This window comes from Haemaphysalis longicornis, unplaced genomic scaffold (genome assembly GCF_048455015.1).
Source record: "Haemaphysalis longicornis isolate Haplotype H1 unplaced genomic scaffold, Haemaphysalis longicornis Haplotype H1 scaffold_2, whole genome shotgun sequence".
Classification (NCBI taxonomy): domain Eukaryota; kingdom Metazoa; phylum Arthropoda; class Arachnida; order Ixodida; family Ixodidae; genus Haemaphysalis; species Haemaphysalis longicornis.
Window position 1 is genome coordinate 239,750,380 of NW_027526295.1, and position 21,903 is coordinate 239,772,282.

General features: G+C 47.8%; 1 protein-coding gene across 4 annotated transcripts in view; it reads left to right on the forward strand.

Annotated features, from left to right (window-relative positions):
- LOC144170240 (arylsulfatase B-like) overlaps positions 1-21,903 on the forward strand; it is a 79,510-nt gene that overhangs the window by 22,222 nt on the left and 35,385 nt on the right. For all 4 annotated transcript variants that reach the window (XM_077699895.1, XM_077699893.1, XM_077699894.1 and 1 more), the window contains 2 exons: positions 289-538; positions 881-1,064. In XM_077699895.1, coding sequence (XP_077556021.1) covers positions 289-538; positions 881-1,064 — 434 coding nt within the window. The remainder of the gene's footprint in view (positions 1-288; positions 539-880; positions 1,065-21,903) is intronic.

Consider the following 21,903-nt stretch of genomic DNA (forward strand, 5'->3'; position numbering starts at 1 on the left):
CCCATTTTGCAAGGACAGAGGAGGCACTGTGGCACGCGTCCTGATCGAGTGCGAGTCTCTTGAGATCCGCCCGCCCTCCACCCCTATATCCACACCACATTCCCGAGAGCGATGGGGGACCTTGTTGTCTAGCCCCGACCTGACCACCCAGCTCGCGCTGGCAGCCAGGAGCCAGGAGCTGCTAGACGCATGTGGGATCCGAGAAGGGGGTTCCACCTCGTCCGGTGCCTGCGTGCACTAATACCTTTATTAGGCTCAATAAAAGTTGATTCTCTCTCTCCCCATCAGGCGGCAGTGTTCCAGCTCTTGGTGCGATCGACGGTGTTGACATGTGGCCCTCGCTTTCTGAGGGCTCCTCCTCTCCACGTCGAGAGATGCTCCTCAACGCTGACCCGGGGCGCTCTTCGATGGCGATCAGGGCGGGCCGCTACAAGCTGCTGTTGCAGCCGCCAGCCGACATCCTCGAGAACGACCGCCACCCTACGCGGGGAAGGAGCCGACCCGTCAATGATCTGGCGCAACTTCGGGAAAACTCAAGGCACGCTTGATCCGTAGAGAGTTCGCTGCGCAAACTCAGATTTAGATTTTATAAAGCCTTGTTTCTGATTGATTGATTGGTTGATTTTAATTTAATACAATCTAATCCAAGTCAATCCAATCCAAGCCAATTCGATCTGATCCGATCCGAATTCAAACCAATCCAATGCTCCTCGCGCTTGCGCAGAACGACCTTTCACGGCCCACGCGAAACTGCTCAACCTCGGCCAGTGTAGCTTACGCTACAAAACGGGTTGTGCAAAGCACCTGACCTACAGGTGTGTAGGTAAAGAGATGTCCATCAACAGTCTCTGAAAGCTATCCTGTTCGACGCTGACTGCAGGGCGGCGAAGGTGCTGGAGTCCTTGTACGGCCGGCTACACCACAACGACAGTGAGTGGGCGCTGGACGCCACGGTCAGCTGCGTGCCGGGATCTGAGCTCACCCCGCCGGGTGAAGCTCCGTACCTGTTCGACGTCGAGAGCGACCCGTGCGAGACCCGCAACCTGGCTACGTCTCACCGGCGAGTAAGAGGCTTGCCAGAGTGGTTCACGGCACAAAAATCCTTTACCTCTCCGTCCCACGACGACGATGGTTGAACGCGAAGCTTTCTTGTGAGCGATTCCTTGGTTGTCTTCTGAGTTTACACTTTGACTCGCAGACGGTTTGGAATTTGACTTGTGGAGCTTTGACTTTGACTCACGCGCAGTTTTGGGCTTTTGATCGCCGCGGCTTTGACTTTGAAACTTCGCCGTTTGATATTGCACAAAGAAAGCTTTGCGTTCAACTATCCTCGTCGTTAGACGGAAAGGTGAGTGGTTCCTTTGTCTAATTTTGCACGTCCATGCCCTGCTCTCCAAATACAAACTGCTTCGGTCGTGTCGGGATGGCTCACAATAAAGAAAAAAAAGGAAGTGTCGGGAGAGAGAGTAAACGTGTTTATTGCGAAAAGCGATGGGAGGAGTCCTCAGTCCAAGACTCCTGGAGCTTTCCCAGCCTCAATAGCCCTCAACACCAGCAGCCGCTGGTCATTGAGGTCGGAGCTGGTGCAGTCGGATAGACGTCGGCTTCACAATGCGAGGAACCCAGGGTTCGATTCCAAGCACGGGAAGCGTTTTTATCTTTTACGTCACCCACGATCATAATTAGTGTCAGATAAAGTTGGGTTTCTTTCGGTGCGTTTTTGACACGACATACGCCATTAGTGAGCCATAAAAATCATCATCATCATCATCATAGCCTATTTAGGTCCAGTGCAGTACGAGGGCCTCTTCCATTGACCTCCACCCCCTCCTGTCCTGCGCTACCCGAGTCCATTCTTGGCGACCGAATTTTCTTACTTTGTCTCTCCATCGAGATATTGGCAGAGAGAGAGAGAGAGAGAGAGAGAGAGAGAGAGAGAGAGAGAGAGAGAGAGAGAAGGCTCTTTATTGGCCGGCGTTTACATGCGTCTCTGCTGAGGATTGGGGATGAAGGAAAGAGCTGGGCAGGAAAGAAGAAGGAAAAAAAAACTCGTGAACCTGGCTCGGCTCTCCATATGACCAGCCCAAGTCCATTTCTTTTTCTTAATTTGAACTATGACATCTTCTACTCGGGTTTGGATCAACAGGATGCTCGTTTCCTGTCCCTGGGTGTTACTCCTATCATTGTTCGCTCCATGGCTCGTTGCGTCGACTTAAGTTTGCCTTCCAGTTGTTTAGTAAGGCGCCAATTTTATGCTCCATATGTCATGACAGGTAGAACGCGTTGTTTAAATACTTTTCCTTTTAGGGATAGGAGTAGCTTACTTTTCATTATTTGTGAGCTGCTGACCGAGTGCGCCCCTACCCATTCCTATTATGCGCCGGATTTCTTTCTCGTGCTTGGCATCAGCAGTGATAGCCGGTTCAAAACAGCTATATTCTTGTACTTGTTGGGCCTGATAAGGTCCCGGCACCCCACGCCAGACAGTTTCGGGCCCTTTTCTCCCCCTCTTCCCCCCCCCCCCTCAAGACCTATTAGCTTAGCTTGTACTTGTTCCAGTATTTCGCTATTTATGCTGAAGAGAGCGCCTTCAGCATGCTTAATTTACTCATATTTATTTTTAACCCCACTGCGAAGCTTTCTGATTGTAGATCAATCATTTTTGCAGTTGTTCTGCCTATCCGTCGTATTCTGAGTCCTTCCTCCACTCGAGCCTCCAGTGGAGGTGATACTTGAAGTCGATTTCCCCAATCATAAGCATTGCGGAATCTCCTCTCAGCCGAGTGGAGGGAGTAAATGGAGTGGAGGAGGGACTCAGAATACAACCCCATGTCGTCTGCAAACCTCAGATCACTCGAATATTCCCAGTTTATCAGTAAACCTGCGTTTGTCCAGTCAAGCCTCCTGAATGCGCTCTCCAGACATGCTGTGAACAATTTTGGTGAAATGCTGGCTTCTTGTCGCACTCCCTTTTGGATGGGGAACTTTTCGCTTTGCTTGTGAAGGATTATCCTGCCCTTACATTCCTCATGCGTGTCGTCGAGTAGTCTTATATAGGTTTCTTCTATTCCCTAGTTTTATAACGCTGCCAACACCGCTCCCGTGTCTGTTGAATCAAACGCTTTTTTATAGTCTATAAATGTCATGTAAAGAGGTTTGTTATACTTTGCAGATTTTCATATTACTTGATTGATGACATGGATGTGATCCATTGTAGAGTATCCTTTTCTAAACCCGGCCTGTTCCCATGGTTATTCAAAATCTAGATTGTCGCTTATGCGGTTAACTATTACCTTGGTAAACAGCCTGTAAACAACTGACAGTAGGCTGATGAGTTTGTAATTCTTAAGACCTTTGTTATCTCCCTTCTTGTGAATCAGAACTATGTTGGCGTTCATCCAGGCTAGGGATACTTTTAGAGTCCTCAAGCTTTCTGAGAATAGTTCAGCAAGCTTTCCAGTAAAATATATCCACCCTCTTATTGGAGGTCCATGGTTATCCATCCTCACCTGCAGCTTTTCCTCTATTAAAACCCTTGGGCGCCTTTTCTATTTCCTCTTTAGTAAGTATAGCTGGACATCGCAAGATAAGCTTGTGGGTTCAGTAGTTTTCCCTGGTGCAACGTCGCTGTCGCATAGCCTCGTGTAGAATCGTTCTGCTACTTTTATTATCTCGCCCATGTTGCGTGTAATGTAACCCTGTTCGTCTCTGATTGAGTACATTATGTCTCTGCCAATAGCCAGCTTCCTCTTTGTTGCCTTCAAGCTTCCTCCTGTCTCTAGCGTTTTCTAGATCACTGCCATGTTGTACATCCCAATGTCCTTTGTTTTTACTTATATTGATCAATTTTGGCAGCTCCGCTAATTTAATTTGATCCATCGTACTCGACAATTTCATGTCCTTGCGTTTCGCAATAAGTTTCCTTGTTTTCTGCGTTAGCTTGACATTATGTTTCCTACATGCTGCTCTTCTCACAAATGCTGCCAAGTCTGTGAATTCCGTTGTCAGTTTGTCATTTTGCGTGTCAACGCTGTCGCCTTTCTCATCAGTTAAAAGCGCGAATTTATTCTGTAGGTTTTTTTTTAAACTCCTGCGACCTGGTCTGACTGACTCCATGGTGAGTTTTCTACGTTTCGCTAGTTTCCCTCTTGGTCTTTTGAAATTTAGCCTTATTTAGCACCTAACCCTCATATGGACGCAGCTTCTAATCTTGCCTAGCACCTTCAAGTCCTGCACAATATTTGGGTTGTCACTTAATATGAAGTCAGTTTCGTTTTTTGTTCTCCCGTTGGGACTTGTCCATGCCCATTTCCTATTCTTTCGTTTGCGGAAGAGTGATCATTAGCCTAAGGTTATTTCTTTCTGCAAATCCAACCAGTGGATCTCCGCGACTATTGCGAGTGCCTATTTCAAAGTTTCCCACTGACCTTCCTTCTACTCTCTTTTTACCTACGTTTGCGTTGAAGTCTTCCATCACAATCGTGACTTGTGTTGTTTCCTTGTTCATTGCTCATTCGACGTCTTCGTAGAAACTATATACCGCCTCGTAATTATAGCTAGCTGTTGGTGCATAGGCTTGTATTATCTTTACCCTGTACCGCTTGTTAATTTTGACCACTACGACTCCGACCCTTTCGTTAATAGTGAAGAATTCCTCTACGTTCCCTGCTATGTCTCTGTAGATTAGAAATCCCATCTCGGTAGCACAGAATATGTCCGCTACTCAACTTCATGAGGCCTTCCCCTGCTCTTCTAACTTCACTTAGCCCTATGATATCCCACTTCATGTCCGAGAGCTCCTCTAATTGTACAGCTAAGTTTCCCGACACAGTACGCGCGTTGAACGCTGCCAAGTTCAAGTTCCATTGGCGGTCTGTCCGGCCTCAGAGACTCTTAGCACCCTCTGCTGTGTCGCTGGCCTGACTGCCGCCGTGGTCAGGTGCTCAACAGCCGCTGGGAACAGAGGGCGGAAGGTCGGCTTGGTCAATCACAGACATAAAATCACAGACATAAATCACAGACATTGATTTAAAAAGTCACGCAGAGGCGCTCCCATGTATGCCATCTCTTCTAAGCGCTGTTTGGAAAACCACTTACTGCGGGTGAAGCAAAAAAAAAAAAACGTAGAGCTTAATTTATAAGTACCAGGAGCGCCACGCTTTTCTTTGTCAAGACAGCGTCAATGTCCAGAAAGAAGTTCATTGCAAACCTCGCCCGTCACCGCCGGTACACGCTCTTTCTTTGTTAGTTTGTCTGTTTAAGGAATGAATATTACCAGAAACGAGTAAATTATGTTGCTTTACGCATTGAGGCCGCACGGGGAATTATCTTTCTGGGAGTAAACGGGTACTTTGAGTGGCTGAAGTTTGATTATTACTGCGTGAGAGCGTAAATACGCGACCTGTATACAGCGCCTTGTTTTCTCAGGTGCTGCGGTCTCTGTTGAAGAAGCTGAGAGTCCACGTTGCTGCCATGGTGAAACCCCTCTTGGTTCCGGACGATCCACGCTCAGATCCAGAGAATTTCGGAGGCGTATGGTCTCCCTGGCGCGACTAGCGTGCTACGCCTCCCGTGCGCAGCCAACATAATTGAGTCAGCAACATGACTCCGCCCAAAACGTGGGACTGTGGAATCGACCAAGGATCGCCGTCCCAACCTCATGCTTTTGGGAAACGGGTGCATTCTTCTGGAACCCACCTCCCAGTCTCCGCCCGCGGAAAAGAAGGGCTGTCACGAATTGTTTTCACTGATTTCCACAGCGGTCCCATCCGGGGCGAACCAGTGCTTGACGGTGACCACCGAGCCAGGGACTTGTTTATCGCCCGGGGGCGCGTGCGTATACATGGCGGGTCTTAAGAGTTTAGCTTAATTGGGATCTACATGGTAGTTTTGAAGTGGTTTTCTGCTAGGTACGCTGAGAACTTGAGCTGGCATGGCCGGCAATTTATATGGCAGCAATTCCAGATATGCCACGCCACGATCGATCACGCGAGAGGGTTTCGGTTGTTTACGCGAAGCGAGGTTCAGCCTCTTGCTTCAGAAACAGGAGCTTTGTTCGCGCGAAAGTGTCCTTCACCGAATTTGTGACTGTGATCCTACCCTTTTATCATCCGCCAACACATAATTTTCGCTGTTTTGTAGTGGCGGGCCACGAGTGATTACGTGTATAAAATTTCTTGAATACTTTCAGCTCATTGCCCACTTTCAGTTTAAAAATAAATAAATAAATAAATAAATAAATAAATAAATAAATAAATAAATAAATAAATAAAACATGCTGTTCGTGCGACTAAAATAAATCACCTCACGTGTTCTTGTTTGTTTTCACGATATACAGACCAATAAATTAACAAACGAACTTCAGAAAGAAACCCTAATATGCATGGCTGCCTCACTAACACAGGTAGTTAGATGTCTTTGTTTCAGTTTCGGTTTCAGCAAATTTTGCGCCTTGAAAGTACAGACGCAGTTTAAACATTTATGCGAGAGAGCACGAGAGGGCTGTCGCTGCCGGCGCGTACAACAACAGTCCGAGTCATTGCCAGATGTTATTAGCGTAAGCGGTTAAGCTGCCGGAGCGGACGTCAACATTACTCATGGCCAGGAGCGCCGTCGTTCCCTACACTATCTTTCAAAGATAGAGAGTACACTCGAGTACACTCTACCAAAGGGTAGCACATCACGGAAGCGCTTAGAGAGGAAGGCTTGATTTGATGGCTTCCCTGTCCGCGGGAGCCTTCTTCTAGAGTTAACCTGTGTGTGGCTATATATATTTTCCAAAAACGAGTTCTGATTGGCCTGAGTGGCGCCACAATGACTGGAAACCAATGAAAATGCATTCGTTTGCATAACACAGAAAGTTTTACGCAACACGTTTTCTAACTATCAAATAAGTCATTTACTCGTCGTTTTGACATGGCGGCGCGCCTAGGCAGAGTTGAGAATACATCCTCGGCTCTCTCTCTGGGCCCTTTGTGTCCTGCTCTTTAACGCCACAATGAAATGGTAGTAAAACGGGAGATAAAAACGCCAGCTTTATTTACATACATGCCTAAGCAAACAAGATATGGTTCGACTACAGCCCAAAAGCCGAACTAGGTATACGCAGATACTAACGGTGGGATCTTCCAGTCAAAACAAAAGGTTATTCAACCTATTGTGTCGCCCTAACAGCTCTTGTCGGCAGTTATCCACTACCGCTACGACGTGTGAGCTTGCTGGTTCTTGCTTTTGCTTACAACTGCATAACAACTGCCCGTTGTTATGACGAGTGGAAGGCTTCGCTCCAGGTAACCCGTACTACATCCCGTCAGGTATGGACAGATTTAAACTTGTATGTCACCTTTAAGGTATTTCTTTTGTATTTTATCAGTGGAGCTGTTCTACAAGCCGTAAGTTGGCCTTTGCAGAAAAAAAAATGGCTGCGGATTAGCTCAGCTAACCTTGGATATGCAAAGCAAAAGCTTGGCTTAGGCTGGTTGAGTCTTGGTTTTGCTTGGTTAAACCTTTGATTTAGCTGTATTGCTGACCACGTCTCGAAGCCGTTCGGTTCCGTGCAACGCTCGCAGAAGGAGGCCGGGCGAACGCGGCGTTCATTCATGGCGAACGCAGCGTTATGTTCGCAGGGCGCTAGACGAGTCACGTTGCCCGAAACGGCCCAGCGCCGCATGCATGGGAGGCTGCGGGGGTGGTTGGCTGCCTCGGCCGCAGCGGCGGTGGCGACCGCTGTCGGCGCCCGCAGGCGCCAACAGCGGGCCAGGCGAATCACGTGATGCGCTTCGAGGTGTGTGTCGGTGGGGGTGTGTTTTCCGGTCAAGAGGTCATTTGCGCATCCTCCACGAAATTGCTGGATGAAAGTAGTAAAGCCTTGCTTTAAAATACCAAGAAAATACGGAGCGCTCGTTAGTGCGTGCCTTCCGACGATCGCTGAGCGTTCCCGGGACGTGCAATGATTGCGGGAACGCTGATCCCGGGATCCCGGGATCCCGGGGGAAAAAAAAAGAGAAAAACCCTCCAGCGCTGTCGTCAAGCGCTACCGGCATGATGAACACGACGATATCGATGCATATGACGATGACTACAACTAGCACAGTGCAAAGCGACGACGGAACATGTAAATAAACAATTTCAAACTTGTACAGATGCGTGGTGGTGCGTCCTTCAGTGCTCACGCAGAAAGAAAAAATACTAGCTTCGCCATGGCTCCAGCCTTGCGCGACTTAGTGCAAGCTTTGCCAGTTGAGCTGGTGGAAGTCTACAATGCTGAGGATGACTTCGCATCCACCACTCGCCGCGAAGAAGACGACGACCTCTTCGATGCATATGATGACGATTCCTTCTGTTCCATTATTTGGCATCGCATGATTGATTACAATCATGCGATGGGAGAGGCCTTTGCCATGCAGTGGGCGTAGATAGGCTGATGATGATTTATTGCGATGGAAACATAACTCTTCTTGGCCAATTCCCCTAAGTGGGTATGCGCCACTTTTCGGGCCACCACCACCACCACTAGCACTTCAGCTATGCAAACAAACAATGATACTGAAACTTAACTATGTTTTCTGGCAATGCCCACCCACAATAGCTTCGCCATTCAAGTCTTGCGCGTGAGTGCAAGCGTCCCTGGGTTTTATTATTATTATTATTATCTCCTATAAGCAAAATGGCGTCGTTCTCTGATATGTGGGAGTGGAAACGTGCAGGATTCTCCACCACGCACCAGCGATCTAAAAGCAATCAACGCAGACAAGCTACACGGCCGCTAGCAAATGTAATATTCTCAAAGCTCCTTTGCACGTGTGTTTCATGCAAATACTTCATGCTTAAATTGCTTTTTATAACCATTCTGCGCGCACACGTGTGCGCAGAATTGTTGTTCGCAGTACTTGTGTACACGGCACACACTCTGCCACAGATACTCCCCTTGAAGATGAACTGTTGCCAGCGAAGACTTGCGGCTGTATTTTAGTCCCTATTTTAGCCCCTTTTGCCTAAGTGTGCACATACATTATACTCCATCTATGTCTGTAGTTGAGAGGTTCGTTATTAACTATACATTAAAAAAATCCATAACTGCGCTTCTCGTACTCGTGTCTGTACGTGCCCCATCAAGGCGCCTTTACGTATGAAACAGTGTTTTGTAACACGTGGTTTAAGATTGCCAGCTTTTTGTACACTAGAAATGCAAACTGCGTGCTCTGTATTCACAAGTCTGCTGCCCTTGTTCGACTGTTGCTATTCTGCCCACGTGCGCTCCCACGTCTGCGATTTTATCGTGGACAGTATGTCAGAACAAAGAGCGAACGCAAAATTCCGCGTGAAGCTCAGAAACTATGCGGTAAACTCAGTGCTACAGAGACGGTCGACATGTTTCAAAACTTTCTCAGTGGGACAGATAGCGTCCTGTCAAAAAGCTAATGCATTTCCGCATAGACCGGTTAGTCAACCGAAAAGCTCTGATTATATCTCCGGACGCACGGCGCGTGCTTGAAACTGGGCTTCCATTGTGCCAAACCGGTTACTTGGAAATCGCGAAAAAGGAACGCTTTTATAGATAAAGACAATACACGCATCGATCGTGGAGAGAGAGAGAGAGAGAGAGAGAGAGAGAGAGAGAGAGAGAGAGAGAGAGAGAGAGAGAGAGAGAGAGAGAGAGAGAGAGAGAGAGAGAGAGAGAGAGAGAGAGAAGGCTCTTTATTAGAGGAGAAAGCCGAGATGCGACACCGACATGCTGCTCGGCGGGGGAAAGGGGAAATGGGAAAAAAGGCCCGATAGATTACAGGGCAGAAGAAAGAGGAAGAAAGAGAAGAAGAAAAAAAGAGAAAAATAACAAAAAGAGGAGGAGTGCAATAGTATACGTTTATCCATAACCATTGTATCGGTATACATTAACATCGTTCGTAGATGCCTTTAGTGCGCGAAAAATCGTCGTATGTGTTTGTTCTTCGTTTGCGATTGGGGTCTTTGGAGGTTTGACGGTCAATTGTGTGCGCACTTTCAGCGAAGGTTGGACCCACATTTAGCTTTCGCGCTTCTCTTACCTTTGTTTAGGGAGAGATGGTAAATGTTTATTTAGATGTCACAAGGAGCCAGCCAAGGTGTTATGGATGGCACGCGCAGTTGTGCGCGGAGGGCGTCCGTTGACAGCGGCCGGATCTGCAGCACGCGAAGATTTCCACGGACGCCCCACGACGACAATGCGCCCTGTCGCCGAGCTTTTCTCACACGTAAGTTAACAGCCTATTAGGATCTTGCACACTTCGCCCCGTCCCCAAATATGAAGATGCAGCTCCAAGGTCGTCGTTTGGACTGTGGAGGTGCAGAGCGAATCGCAAAATGCTTTTCTCGCGATTCCAAGAGTACACCTGGAGGTCACGTTCCAGCAGTGGCTTGCGGGAATACGCGGGCGCTGCTCTGGTGTACAAGTGAATTGTTTTGAATGGGGTGGTGTCTAAGCGTATATAAATGAACCACTGCTTTGTAAACATAGCAAGCGGGAGATAGCTTTCAAACATTATGATAACGCTTCGATTATAGGCATAGAAATCGTTGTGTGAGGAGAGCCTGGTTGATACGTTAAAAAAAAAAGGAAAGAGGCTCACACTGACGCGCAAGACATGAAGGTAGCGAAGCTGTATGCAACCTGCACGACCATCGCTACGGTTTAAGTCCACGATTGCAGTCAATTTGCTTCTTCACTGCTGCCGCAGGGACCTTTACTCCATCATTGTTGCTATAATTACGAGCTTCCTTCTTTTTATTTTTAAAAGCGATAATCAGTGGACATCACCTTAGAGAGGTGTACGCAATAACCCGTCTTTCTCATTCCGAGCAAGGATTGCCACGATAACGGCGAACGCTGGAGTCTTCTTTTTTTGGCCAATCTTAGCCAATCTCCTAAATGGGTATGCTCGCAAACGTGCTTGCAAACGTGCTCGCTTGCAAACTCGCTCGCTTGCAAACGTGCACCGATGGCGCTGGGCGGTCGTCGCGACGTACGCACACACGAGCGCTCGGCATTCTGTTGCTTTTTTAACTGCCAGGCGGTCACCGCAATCTTGGCCAATCTCCGTAAGTGGGCATGTAATTGGCGTTACAAACGTGCGCAGGGAACGCTGAGCAGTCGTCGCGGGGCGCCCTCTCGCGTGCGGGCGCTCGGCAATTTCTTAGTATTTTTAACTGCAGACATGAAAAATTACGATTTTAATAGCTTCGCTTTTAAAAATGCAAGGGAGAAACGCACTATCCGGCTAAACGTATTATATGGGAACGTACTACGGGCCATTTTTAGTGTTCACAATTGAGAGCGTAGTAACCGGGAAATCGTATGAACGGGGAACGTATCAACGGGGTTCGAATATAGGCTAGTTTATGCATAGAAACGTTTTTCACGGCAATATACACGGGCACGTGTAAAGCAAGAAATGGATCTAATGGAGGTTAGCAGATATTTGTATTATAGATGTGCCTATAGTGGTAGCTTAACGAAAGGCAACGTCTAGATTGCATAACTTTCAGCGCCTACTCACCTCTTCGCGACCCCCGGCGTTGCAAGCTGCACCTCGTGAGAGAATCTGCACTTCATGTTATGCCGCAGGGCAATCTCTCGCAATTAAAAAAAAAAAAAAACTATCCACAAGCGAGAGAGAGAGATCAAACTTTATTTAAAGCGGGCCATGTCCGGGCTGCCGAAAATGAGGTTCTGGTGGGCCTGGAATGCGTTCAGGCGGGTATTCCGCAGGTGTCAAGGCCCCGCACTTGAGCAATGTGCCTGGCGAGGCGAGGCCAAAGGATGGGGCGAAGATCAGGCGGAGGAGCGGCCCAGCTTTCCCATGAGTATGGAATGTGGAAAAGGTGTGGGTGAAGAAAGTGAAATGATCGCCTGGCGCGACGACAAGTAGTGTGTTTAACATCGGGATAGGCACCACACACCTAACAGTGGGGCGTGCCATCTTGGGTCATTATATAGTGAAGAATTAGGTGACGAGGGAGGGAGAAAGTCTGAGCCTGATGGATGTAAGTGCCTTCGCGGCGTGTGAGGTCAGAAGTGGGAGGAGGAAAATTGCGGCGGGAACTGCGAAGGTTCTTCAGCTGTTGCCTTCGAGCCTTGCGATGGGAGGCGCGTTCTTCTTTAGGGCTGTATACTGCTGAAGCCAGGGTTGAGGGTCGCTCGGGTTTCGATTCATACGAGCAAGGGCATGAGCTCTTTCATTCAGTACAATTCTCTGGCGTCCGGGGCGTGCAGGAGACTGAGGGCTGCCGAGTAGCATGTCAGCTCATGATGAATGCGCGCAGGTAAGGAGTTAGTTGCGAATTCTGGAAGGGCTCCTTGACTATCCGTGCGGATGGCAATTTGGTCAGTTGAATGGGTTTGCAGCATGATCGAATCGGCAATGGCTTGAACTTCAGCAGCTGTTGAAGAAGGTACATGACGATGTTGACGGATAATTTCTTCACGCTGACCTACCACGACAGTTGTGGATATATTGTCGGTAAACGTGGCGTCTGCGTAATGTGTCATGTGATGGCCTGGAAAGATGGGGGGCTCTGCTTCGGCGCCTGCCTGAGTCTGAAGACGGATCCATGTGACGCGGGGTGGGCTTGACCGTTATTCTAGAAATTGTGCCCCATGGTAGAGGTTCTTTTGGTAGAGGAGATAAGTGAGACGTCGCAAACCGTATATCAGCCAGGATTGTGCGGCCTTGGGTTGACGTCGTGAGCCTGTGCGGTTAAGCAGCGATGTGCGCGGCTTATTTATCGTCAAGAGTATTGTGGAGGGCCGTGTCTGCAAGGAGATAGTTTGGGGCGTACGTGGCACACAGAGCTCCGTTAGTAAGCATTTCCGGATGGCGATCTCCAATTTAAGCGAGCCGCGGCCTAAATCAAAGCAAAGAAAACAAGACGCCGGAAGACTTCGAGATGTGGTGGTTCCCGAGAGGAGTTGCAGCTTGAGATAACCGCCCACTCCAGGATGGCGTTGTAGTATTCGGCGGCCTCGCAGTTCTTTAATGTATACACCTGATATGCTGTTTCGCGTGTTTTCTTGAAGGCCTCAAGATGCAGCGTCCGTGGTGCTCCCACTGATGGGTTCATTTGATTAGATATCCGCCAGAGGTTCTTGACCATTGAACGGCGGCCGTCGCGGACACATCGCTCTCCACCTTTTTTTTTTCTTTTTTTTTTTTTGCTAATAAAGAAGTTTATTCTCTCTCTCTCTTTGTGTAAACAGCGAGAAGGAGATAGAAACCGGTGCGGATATTAAATTGAGTTTAGTGGGACCAACGTAAATAAACCTACCTCATCGGTTGGCATTGAAGAACCGTAGCTCGCCAGGTAATTTTTTGAAGATAAATTATCCAAAAAATGTTAGTCTATATACGTTGAGTATCGGCTAGATCAAAGAGCAGATCAAGTTGATAGCACTTGTTTTTCTCGCGGCAAAAGAAAGTAGAAAAATCCGGGGACTCCTAAGCTCTTCCTATCGGTTGTGAATGCGAAATCATTGTTGCCCATTCGAACGCATTTTCGGTGAGTGCTCCTTCGACTTCCACGCTGGGAGTAATATTTTCTAGTTTAGGTGCGCAATATGTTTTCAAGTTTTTGAATAAAGTTGGTACGAGTTATTTTGAGAACTATTTGCGTTACCATGCTGGCTGTAGACAGGAATAATTTCGAAAATATTGCTAAGATTGTTATTTCTGCGCATAGCGGCGGCTTTGCTGGCTGGTACGCCCAGGAGTTGCTTAGCAGCGTGTGTTCCTTGCGTTTCATTAGCGCGAATCACGAGCTCCCATGAAATGTTTCCCAGCCCCGTGGGTTTCGGAGCCGTTCACGGTCACAGACGCCAACGCCGTCTTTGCCGCCCAATGGGCACTTTGATGCTTTCGTATCAATAACGGTCCCAAGGATTCCAATCTACGTTCGTAAAACCTACTCTTCACCCCACAAATCGCTACCGAGGGATCGGGAAAGATGATTGCGTGCCCTGTAGGTCAACACCTTCCCACATCCCAACAGACTTCACCTCTTTGACCGGACACACTTTCCTCCACTTTGCCGCTCCTGTGGAGAGCCTGGGACTCTCAGACACATAGTGGGCGGCTGCGATAAGTCTACCCTAGACCTCCCTAACATCCACCTTTCCACGGAGCTTTGGGAGAGACCCTTGGCCAGCGCTTCGATCAGCTGCGCCTGATCGAAAGGGCTGTCGACGCGGCCCGAGCTCAAGGCATCCTGGAATGAGGATGCTTCTCTGAAGCATTTTCTCTGGATGCAATTAAAGTTTGTTCTCTCTGTGTCTCTGTCTCTCTCTCTCTGTGTGTCTCTCTCTCTCTCTCTCTCTCTCTCTCTCTCTCTCTCTCTCTCTCTCTCTCTCTCTCTCTCTCTCTCTCTCTCTCTCTCTCTCTCTCTCTCTCTCTCTCTCTCTCTCTCTCTCTCTCTCTCTCTCTCTCTCTCTTTCTCTCTCTCTCTCTCTCTCTCTCTCTCTCTCTCTCTCTCTCTCTCTCTCCGTAGGCATTACTTCCTATCCATCACACATCACTCGATTGAGGTAGCTGCTTTGAACATAATTCTAACGCGTAGTGCCCGCACCCGCGTTTACTTGACGATACGAGCCAACCGGCTCTTTACTGCAATCTGTAAGGTTCACTGCGGCCGTGTTAACATCTATAACAAACGAAGTGGAGCTAAAACGCACCCAGAAAGCCAGGAAACAATGACGCGTATTGCATTATCCCCTTGTTGCATACGCAGATGTAATAAGGACTGTCGTGAAAGTTCCCTCCACCTTAAAAGTGCCTGAACCATGAACTTTAGCATGCGCCGTTTCACTACGTGTCATGTGATTCAAAAGGCAAAACCCGCTCAAACATAACGTGTCAACATGCACCTAACCGTTCGGAGGCCTACGGCGGAACAATACCTTCTAGACGTCTGCCTGCAGAGAACGTGAGCACAATTGAAAGCAACCATTATCTCTACCCAAGATTAGGTTGCGAAGTAAACATTGACCCTCATCCCTCCCAGGTTGCCGAGTACAAGATTAAGGTATTCGTTTCGTGCCGCCTTTCCTACCTTTATCGCGATTTATCTCACCGTCCGCACGACAGATGCGTGCGGCGTTCTTCCTCTAACAACATTTGCCTGGAGGAACCCAACGTGCCTGCAGTGCGCCCTACTGTCTGCGCTGTTTGGCTCTGCATAGCTGCTTCGAAGATGCTGGCCTTCGCGTTCGTCTTTCTAGTGGTTTTGCCTGTGGTATCCTCTTCGACGCCACACGTTGTTTTCATCCTGGCTGATGATATGGTAAGCTGAACGTATCTATAGCGCGCGTCGTGTGTTAAGCGGCGTTCATTCTGTCGTTTTGACATTGTTTTAATGCTGCTTCAAAAAATTGTTTTAAGAACTTGCTTTGCCAACGGTGACGCTTGGACAAGTTGGTTTTCCATATTCTTGAGTAACAGAGCAAGAAACAAGGACGAGAGGGAGACGAGACACACAGGCACTAACTCTCAAAATATGTTTATTAAGGGCGTCTGGCATATAGATGCAACAGATATCAAGGCAGCAAAACAGGCGCAGCAATAAAATCGTTTGTAAGCGTATGGTGGCAGTGTTTTCATGATAGTTTCGTTGTTTTGTTGTCGCGTCCTATATTAACCTTTTCTGCCCTGGTGGTGTCAGTTGACGTCATCACAAAAAAGTTCCCCTATCGCGTAGAGAACGAAACCAAAACTGCTAGTTTTCGGGTGAATTGTTCTTCAATGATACCTATTGCTATAGACGTCACCGTTGTGGCATTTCAGCGGAGCACGACGCTACAAAGAAGTTCATTTTTTTATTACGCAAGTACGTAGCCCTTCCGCATAAACTAAATGTAGTCAAGTAGTCCCGTCTCCACAATGAAGTCCAGGACAGGATCATGTAAATCCAAAATCGCGACGTTGACGCTAAATAAAACGGAGGGGCTAGTTTTATTCCCAAGCTTGTAAATCCATAAATACGCGCAGTACGAAAATTGTTTTTTTTTGTTTGTAGGATCATGTGGTCATAGCGTTTATGAAAACACACAAAAACGATGTTTTTGTACAATATTAATTTTTAATTTTCAGATGTTACAATTAATTGCCTCGTTAATTGCCTCGGGGACTTAAAATTTAAAAAAAAAATACACTGGAAACATGGTTTTTCTAGCAATAAAAAAATCAGGGCTGAAAGGGTAAGTGCGGAGCATTTTAGGGGCCCGGGATGTCGTCCGTCCAATGTCGTTGGGCGTAACGCAAGTCAAATGTGGCAAACGTGCTTAGAGGGATCGCCCAAGACAAATTTGTTTTAGTCTTGAAAACCAATAGGTAAGACAAAATTGGGGAGCAGAGGAAAAGATTTAGTCGGCAGGTTCAAGAAAGAAAAAAGAAAGAGGAGTGCGAAAACAAAATAAAAGTCAACTTGATCCGAATAGTTCTAGCACGGCAGACAAGCTGTCTCTGCCACGAATGAGTGGATGGCGTGACGCACATCCCTATGGCAGTGGTCCAGCTTGTTTGTGCAGCCGAAAGACAGAAACACTGGAAGAGACAACGACAGTCCTAAGCGTCACAGACGAGTCTCCAACGGCCTTCTCCAATGATTGTTGTCGTACCTCGCTCCGCGGCGCATATTCATTCATTCATTTATTAATACTGTTAGCCCAGAAGTGGGCCGTTACAGGGTGGAAGGACAAAAAGTTTCACTCGAAAGCAGGTTATCAAGTTGAAACAATATTTCTCGGGGCTGTAGCGAGCAACAGCTCAAATTATACATAAAAATGGAACACTCACGGAAAGCAATACACGCGGTCAGAGCTGGACAATGACTCAACGCTTTCAGACAACGCTTTGCGACGCCAGGAAGGCGGCACCAATAAAACAAGCATAGGCGTTATCACGCGAGTAACAAAAAGCACTCAGACATAAAACATAAAAAAAAAAGAATGACATTCAGCCACAATATTATTCACAGAAAAAACCGTTTCAGATTGGGAGACTGGCAGATATGGGAGACTGGGGAGACAGATATGGGAGACTGGCCAGAAATCGGGCAATTTAAGGGGTTATTTCGCCAGAGCTGAATAAAAAAGAGTAAACAAAAGCAAAACACAGGAAAAGAAAACATAAACGCAGAGAAAAAGCCCCGCACAAAAATCAAAGCAAAACAGAGGAAAAGAAAAAAAAACACCACAGAAAAACAAAGGCAGCCCACAAATAAACAGAAGATAAATAAAAGGTAACACTGGCGAATCACTGCTCCGAACTTCTGAGAGCTTTCACGTTTAGTGGAGCTGCATCAGTTTCCCCCCGTTTCCTTGTTGTTTTGTTGCCTTGACATCTGCTGTATTTATATGCCAGACGTCACTTCAGTTGACAGTCAGCGCCTATATGTGTTTCATCCTCCCCCACCCCATTGTGGTTTCTCTGTGAATTCAAAAACCTGCTTACAATTTTTCGTTTTCCATTTCGAGGCATTACATAATTAAGATAAAACAATTTTAAAGAGCGGGCGATTTAAATGGCAGAGCCCGAGGCTGTCATAGAATAGAGCCAGTTAAAATGACTGCGGAGGCCAGTTAAATCCGCCGGCCATCCCTCCAATTCGCGCCCACTCGCACTGACGTGTGCACAGTGCAGTGTTAAATGCTGGACGCACGAGTGCAACAGTAGACTCACCCCCGCCCCCAGGCTTTCTCCATTCTTCTATATCCCTGTCTCGTCAGGGGGAAACCTTTGTCAACAAAGCATGCGCAGACGCGGCCTACACTCTGGTCATTATGCGCCAATAGTGCCATGGTGCCACGTCCCTGTTATCCTCAACTACGTGCAATTTCTGGGTGCCGATAGTACCCTCCAGAAGAATTGTTTCACTTGGTTTGGTCATGTAAGATATTTGAAAGCGGCCAATCACAGCAGATAGCCTACTGCCCGCCACCACTTCTGACAAGCCAGACGGATATGACCGCCGTATCTCCTTAATTAAGGACTGAATCGTGTTTATAACGCGGTTGGCAATTGTATTACGGGTGTAAGCCTCGTTAAGTTCCTGGTCAGCAACGTGTGAATCGGTAATGATACGGCAATGGTGATGTTCTGATGGCTGATAGGTCTGAATTGGTTGGAGTGCTCCAGGTATGCCAAATGGCCCGACATGGTCAAGGCCGTACGTATTGGCGACCTGCCAGGATTGGCGGTGAGATGTTTGAGTGGCGCCCCCTGGCTCTGACGTCGGCTTAGGGACTCGCGCCGCTGTCGTCTGCTACACCCGCACCGCTGCTACACTCACGCCGCTGTCATCCGCTTGTGAGGGGCAGCAGTGCCTGTGCTAGAACCCGCCCGCTTTGATGCTCTGGTGCATTAAAAAGCGTGTTTCCACTAATTCAGGTATTTTGCCAGCTCCCGACCCTTCTAAATAATTTCAAGCTGTATCCAGCACAAGTTTGCAGCACACGAGGAGCGAAAGACCAAATTTCTTCAGAGCATCGGCCAGATGATCGTGTGTAACTCGTCCTTTCTAGCTTGTTTGCAAGGTTAACTGCTCAGAACTCCTCGATAAGTATTCCAAATGCGGAGGCTTCCCAACAGTATTTTTGAGGTGCTCTTATGAAGACTCAACAGTCTAATGCTACCAAGCAGCGGGCCCCTACACGGGCATCGCACAGCAGGAAATAAAACGACTGTCTTCAATTTCTTTCATTGTAGTTCACTTGAATCGGATGAATGTTTTTTCTTAATTTTTCTGCAGCGTCACGAATGCCTTATTAGGAGGATTGGGGATGTTTGGGAGGCTCACAAAGTTCGTGTGGATATTTTCTTCAGGCTGTAAGACATACAGTACTTTCTTCAGAAATTGGCTTTCGTTACGGGTGCGTACTAGGACGTGCATATCCCCAGTGTGTATTGTTTATTCAGATGCAAATGCAATGAGGAGATTTGTGCTACACCCCGCGGAACAACGTTGCTCACAGTACTCGAAGTCGGCTTTTGTGACCCGAATTTGTTGAAGGCTTCATATACTCGCTAACGAACGCAATAAATAGTATACGTGCCGGTTTTCAGTATAACAAGAATGGAAACAGATGAATATGCCCAAGCAGCTCTTTTTTGTTTTCCACCATTTTAAGGCGTGAAGAACAAATCCTGGACTACTCGGGATGACGTTCGATGAATTGAAGAAAATTAGTCTTACTCTCTTGTCCTGGGCTGAGGAGCCCGCCTACTAACCAGCTCGATTTTGCTGTGAAATAATATTTTTCCTCCTCTGCCTCCTCCGCCTCTCGAGTGCAGTTTTACTATAACGCATATCTGAATATTGGGAAGATATCGCTGTGAGACATGTACAGAAATATCCCTCTAAGTCTGAACAAACATAGTGCTACTGTGTTTTTACTGTACATATTACTCGTTTTGCTCAATAAGCCCCCATACTGATTAGAAGCCTCGTATAAGACCAGCGCGCGCCTATACACACAGTAGGTTATTCGGAACTCAACCTACATTTTTGCGCCCCATAGGGCATGTCGGCATACTTCTATGCCATGGCAACGTAAAGTGATGTGATACAATACTTTCTTTCAAGCGTTCGGCAAGGTTGCAAAAACTGTTTTACCGTACATACGGTTACCGCGAATCGTAAAGCCTTCAGCCAAAGCCGACAGCCCATAACGCACGGAATTTGTTTTGATCTTGCACTTTCGCTGTCGTCGGTTATTAGAATCTGTTTCCTTTGTTCGAAAGATTGCTGAATACAAAAGCTGACGCCTAGCTCCGACTCTTCGCGCTCCGCACAGGACCGGCTTCGCTAGAAATGAGCGACGCCGGTAATGTTTCTTCCGTAGTGGTATCCAAAACTATGCTTTAAATCACGCCCTGAGCTAGTGTATGCGATTTTAAGTATTTTATTGCGATAAAAAGTTGCGCATACGCAAAATCTGGTGCGGACAAACATCAAACGTCAACCAACCGCAAAGAAACAGCAGGGAGAGCGAGCCCGAGTGAAGCAGACGACAAATGCGAGAATCCCTTAGCCGACGTCACGGAGGCGCGCGTCGCAGCGCCGCTTGTGGTCGCGCTCACCGCCAATACATTGAGGCAGGGTGGCTAATTGGGCGAGTTTTTTTTTTTTAATTGCGAAAGATTTCCCTGCGGTTAACCGGAAATTTTAAAGGTACAACCATGCACCCGTTTCATGCAAAACTCCAATCAGAGACTGGTGCTGAGGTACCGATATCTAACGCTTAATTTCTGAGGGTCTCGCATAATGGGAAACAGCACGAAACAGTGGGGACTTTATTAAATGGGCTCATGAACTGAAACGTTTCCCGTTCCACCGAGGTATAACGGGTAAATTAAATACATTAAAAATGGATGTTTGGATTTAAAATAAAAAAAAATGTAAGAAGGTAATTACACAAGATAATTACGCAGAAAATGACAGAAAATGGCAGCAGAAAAAAACAGTGAGGACAAGAGTAGGCGATCAGATCAGATCAGATTAAACTTTATTGTTGCCACGGGTGGGACCGTTTTCAGGTCGACTTTAGTGTCCTTCCGGTGACGGCAGGGTTCATGTAGATCTCTGCGGCGTCTTCGGCCACCTGGGCTAGTGAGACCTGGGTCATAGGGTCTGTGCTGAACATCGCGGCCTCCCACTGCTCCTCCTTCATAATTTCTAATGAAATGTGGTGCTTTTTAAGAGTTTGAAGGGGTTTTTCTTCACAGGACCAAATCACATGTGGCAGGTCTGCGTATTGATTGCAAAGAGGGCATCGGTTAGAGTGCGATTCGGGGTAGTAGAGCGATAGGAGGGCAGGTGTGGGAAATGTGGATGTTTGAAGTTGGCGCCATACAACAGCGTGGCGGCGGGAGAGGGAGGGGTCGGGTGATGGAAGCGAGCTCTGGACAGTCGGTAGTGATCGAGTACCGATCGGTAGGTCAGGAGGCAGTCCCTACGGGAGAAGGGTTGAGGAGATTCTGCAGCGTCACTGGGCTCTCGGATTACCAGTTCTCGAGCAACCTCGTGCGCCAGTTCATTTCCTGGCAGGTCGGAGTGGCCCGGTGCCCAAACAAGAAAAAAAAAATAGTAGAGGCGCTGGGTTGGGTGCTCGGGGTGGGTGTTCGGGTTGCTTTCATTGTTCGGTGCAAGTCCGGCCGATCACTGCGCTCATGTCGCTAATAGCTGCATCTGTAAAAATATCTAACACCTCGGAGCCATATCGTCTCGTGCTCCCGTGAAGCTTGGCACGTAATGAGGCGGCGGCGAAGAAACTAAGGCCGACTGCTGGGTGCCCCCATGACGGAAGAGCAGGCAGCACATTGATATAGCTTGTATTTGGCTGTTCTGATGGCCCCATTGTTGGATAGCTCGCCCTTGAGGGGTACGGTCAAGGCGCTGTTGGTGACGCAGCAAAGTCTCTTCCTAAAGCCTTCTTGTCTCATACAAGGTCCGCTTTTTATACGGACCTTCCTCAGTGAAAGACTGCTTTCTGTGCGCATTGGCGGGTCTAGCAGGGCTCACCTCACCCGGGTTGTCGCGCTTCCATTTTGTATTATGTTGCCGCGTGCCAGGCGTCTTGACTCTATGTCGGGTCTGAACTTTCTCGCGTACGCGGACTAAATAACGATATGGGCCGGCCCCGGAAAACCCCGACCCAGACCGGCCCCGAAAAACTCTGTGCCTCCAACAAGACCTCACTGACACGCAAGAATTGTGTGAATGAGTACGCTGGATTTGCACTTACAGTGGAAGGGAGAGCCATTCTTCCTTCGGTCCTTCGCTGACAGAGGATGTCCCCGATCGCACTACGTCTCTGACAAGCCTGCATGTGCTGCCAAGCATCTTCGCGCACTTGTATTGGGGATTTCCGTATCTCAGTCA